The sequence below is a fragment of the Diaphorina citri genome, unplaced genomic scaffold (assembly GCF_000475195.1).
Source record: "Diaphorina citri unplaced genomic scaffold, Diaci psyllid genome assembly version 1.1 scaffold6589, whole genome shotgun sequence".
NCBI lineage: Eukaryota > Metazoa > Arthropoda > Insecta > Hemiptera > Psyllidae > Diaphorina > Diaphorina citri.
In genome coordinates, this window is record NW_007383965.1 from 1 (window position 1) to 4,490 (window position 4,490).

Genomic DNA, 4,490 nt, shown 5'->3' on the forward strand with positions numbered 1-4,490 from the left:
TAGGATAAGGTAAACTAATTTAACAACTACTTAGGTATTCACATAAAGTTTTTTATTTAATAACCACCTATGGTAATTGTCTAACTAAAGCATAAAAAAGTGAAATTATTTTTCAATATTTAAATAAACTGTTAGGTATTCTTTGACTACCTAAAACTCTATGACAAACACTAGTGTTAATATGCTTTTCAATTAATCAATTTTCAGTATTTTTTGTTAAAATACTAGGACAATGGAGTATTCAAGAGTGCCTCTATGGTTGTGTGTTGTGGGATTACTTGTGATATTTCAAGTAACACATGTCACCTGTCAGTTGCCTCAACCAATTTCATCATGTGAAAGGAAATCTTGTTATCCTGCAACAGGTAATCTTTTGATTGGTAGAGAGAATAAACTTAGGGCTTCCTCTACATGTGGTCTACATGGAAACTCAACCTTTTGTATTGTGTCCTTTCTGGAAGACAAGAAGAAGTGTTTCACATGTAATTCCTCACCTCGCTTTGACAATAACCCAGCTTTCTCACACAAGATTCACAATATTGTTTATGCCACAGTTCCTAGAACCAAGACTATCTCCTGGTGGCAGTCAGAAAATGGAGTTGAAAATGTAACAATACAACTAGATATGGAGGCAGAATTTCATTTTACTCATTTAATCATTTATTTCAAAACATTTAGGCCTGCTGCTATGCTTATTGAGAGATCCCATGATTTTGGTAAGACTTGGCAAGTGTACAGATACTTTGCTGCTGATTGTGCTAAATCTTTCCCTGGTATACCTAGAGATGGGTTAAGAAAATTGACTGATGTTTATTGTGAGTCTCGTTATTCTTCTAACAACCCATCTTCTGGTGGTGAGGTTATTCTCAGAGTATTACCTCCTAGTCTTCATCATTCAAACATAGATCCATATTCATCAGATGTACAGAACTTGATTAAAATGACAAATTTAAGAATCAACTTTACCAAATTACACACTCTAGGAGATGATCTTTTGGATACTAGACGGCAAATACAAGAAAAATATTACTATGCAATTACTCAAATGATAGTGAGAGGTTCTTGCTCTTGTTATGGACATGCATCTAGGTGTCTTCCAATTTCAGAAGCAGATACAAAACCTGATATGGTACATGGTAGATGTGAATGTACTCATAATACCCAAGGGTTGAATTGTGAAAAATGCATTGACTTTTATAATGATCTGCCTTGGAAACCAGCTTTTGGTTCTCAAACAAATGCCTGCAAACAATGTAACTGCAATAATCACTCTACTAAATGTCATTTTGATGAAGCTGTGTACAACTCAACTGGTAGAATTAGTGGAGGTGTTTGTGACAGTTGTGAACATAACACAGAAGGTAGAAACTGTGAAAGGTGCAAGCAGTACTTCTATAAAGACCCAAATAAAGAGTTTTCAGATCCTGAAGTTTGTTTAAGGTGTGATTGTGACCCTGGTGGCTCTCTTGATGATGGCATATGTGACCCTTACACTGATGATGTTCTAGTATCTGGCAAGTGCCACTGTAAACCTAATGTGGGTGGAAGACGATGTGATATGTGTAAAGATGGATTTTGGAACTTTAATGAAACAAATCCTAATGGTTGTGAACCTTGTACTTGTAATATTCAAGGGACAATTAATAGCCAAGGCTGCAACAAGGATACAGGTGATTGTACATGTAAGAGAAATGTTGAAGGTAGAGACTGTAATCAGTGTTTGCCTCATTTCTGGGGTCTTTCTGAATCTGAGGAGTACGGTTGTAAACCTTGTGATTGTGATCCAGGAGCTTCTTATGATAACAATTGTGATGTTATCTCAGGTCAATGTAAATGTAAACCTCATGCTTCAGGTAGAACTTGTAGTACTCCTGAACAAAGTTATTATTCTCCTCCATATGATAACTTCCTATATGAAGCTGAAAATGCCAACTGTAAAACTGACAAATGTGTTGTAGAAATTAGACAACCTCTGGGAGGTGGAAATGAAAATACATGGACAGGGCCAGGTTTCATGAAAGGTTTTGAGAATACAGGTCTTGTTTTTGAAATTGACAATATTCCTACTCCAATGGATTATGATATAGTTGTAAGATATGAGCCAGTCACTAATACAGATTGGGAAAATGTTGATGTCATTGTTGAAAGGGAAGGTAATGTTGATATTAATGGTCCTTGTGGTAATGCAGTGCCTCAAGATGATATTAAACGAACTCGGCTACCTGTAGGATCAAGAGCTGTTAAAGTCTATCCACCAGCTTGTTTAGAACCAGGCAAAAAATACAAGGTCCATTTGATATTCCATCAGGATAACAATGGCACAACTGGCCCATCTGCAAGTATTCTTATTGACTCCATAGCTTTATTACCAAACATTCAAAGTATTCCCTTTTTCCAAGGTCCTGAGAATTTTGAAAGAGCTAGAGAGTTTGACCATTATAGGTGTGGTGATTCTTACATTACAGTTTATAGAGGTGTTCCTATTCCAGAGGCATGTAAAAAACAACATTACAGTATAGGTATGTACGTTCATCATGGTGCTAATGAGTGTGATTGTGATCCCACTGGTTCTACTAGTAAATATTGTGATCAACTAGGAGGTAACTGTGTTTGTAAGCCGAATGTTGTTGGTCGCCGTTGTGACAGATGTGCCCCAGGAACATATGGGTTTGGACCAGAGGGTTGTAAAGCGTGTGACTGTAATCATGTTGGAGCTCTGGACAATATTTGTGATGTAGTGTCTGGTCAGTGCAAGTGTAGAGCTCAGACCTATGGTAGAGAATGTGACCAATGTTCTCCTGGTTATTGGAACTACCCGACCTGTCAGAGATGTATTTGTAATGGTCATGCTGATTTGTGTGACTCCAAGACTGGGACATGTATAAGTTGTAGAAACAGTACTGATGGGGAAAATTGTGAGCGTTGTATTAATGGTTATTATGGAGATCCTAGACTAGGTATTGATATTCCATGCAGACCATGTCCTTGTCCAGGAACAGTCGAGTCAGGACTTTCCTATGCTGATACATGCCAATTAGATCCAAGGTCTCAAGATGTTATATGTGAATGCAAGGAAGGCTATCGTGGTACAAGATGTGATGGTTGTTTGGATAACTATTTCGGAAATCCACAGGAACGAGGAGGTTCATGTGAACCATGTGACTGTAGCAATAATACAGACTTGGCTCTTCCTGGTAACTGTGATACTTTGACTGGAAAATGTTTACAATGTCGATATGATACAGAAGGAGATCACTGTCAAGTATGTAAGGCTGGCTTCTTCGGAAATGCTCTTGAACAAAACTGTACTGAATGTACATGTAACATTCTAGGAATAGACCATAGTAAAGGCCCTTGTGATAGAACAACTGGTCAATGCCCTTGTCTACCCAATGTGATAGGAGTTTCTTGTGATCGGTGTTTGAAGAATCATTGGAAAATTGCTAGTGGTACTGGTTGTGAACCATGTGATTGTGATCCTATAGGTTCAGTAGACGTAACAGAATGCAATGAATACACTGGTCAATGTCAATGTAAATCAGGTTTTGGCGGAAGACAATGTGATCAGTGTCAAACTAATTTCTGGGGTAATCCCAATGTAGAGTGCTTCCCTTGTGATTGTGATCCTAGTGGCTCAGCAACATCACAATGTCATCAAAACAATGGAACGTGTGTCTGTCATCAAGGAATAGGAGGAGTTAGATGTGACACCTGTGCTCGAGGTTACATTGGTACTGCACCTGATTGTAGTCCATGTGGTGAGTGTTTTGACAACTGGGATAGTATTCTGAGAGGTCTGGCCGACCAAACAACTAAAGTCATAACTGATGCATCAAATATTAAACAGACAGGAGCATCTGGAGCTTACACCAAAGAATTTGAACTACTTGAGAAAAAAATTGAAGATGTGAAAGCACTTGTTGAGAATACAACAAGGAGTTCTCATGACTTGACTGTCATGCTCACAACTATTGATGACATGAAGAAACAAATCATGAATAATGAAGACCCAAATGGTGTTGGTAAGACCTTGGGAAATACAACTCAAAGAATTAATTTAGCAAGATTAGCTCTGAATGATTTGACTGAGGAAATAAAAAAATTGAATAAAACAGGAGAAATGTTGAAAGAAAATGCAACTTTGCTACAAGAAAATAATGTGGAAGGGGCTCTTGAATTAACACGACAAGCGCATGATACTTCTCTCAAGTTAAAAGAACAAAGTACGGAAACTGAGAAACAAATTAATGACGCAGAAAGACAGTGTAAAAGAACCGAGAATTTAGTCACTAAGACATTCCCACAGTTTACCCAAGGTCAAGAAGAAAATGAAAAAGCCTTGCAGAGACTTAATGAAAAAATTACAAGTCTTGAAAAGAATTTACCTGATCTGAATGAGCTAATTTGTGACAAAAGAGGAGACCCTTGTGACAATCTATGTGGTGGTGCTGGCTGTGGTAAGTGTGGTGGCATGTGGTGTAGTAATGGAA

The 4,490-nt window shown here is 37.8% G+C and overlaps 1 protein-coding gene across 1 annotated transcript; it reads left to right on the top strand.

The window, feature by feature from the left end:
• Nucleotides 1-44: 44 nt before the first annotated feature.
• On the top strand, nt 45-4,490 carry LOC103522022 (laminin subunit beta-1; the record flags this gene model as incomplete). Its single annotated transcript, XM_008487132.3, is given in 1 exon segment — nt 45-4,490. A coding segment is annotated over 1 exon segment (4,258 nt), but the record flags the coding sequence as incomplete, so codon positions are not given.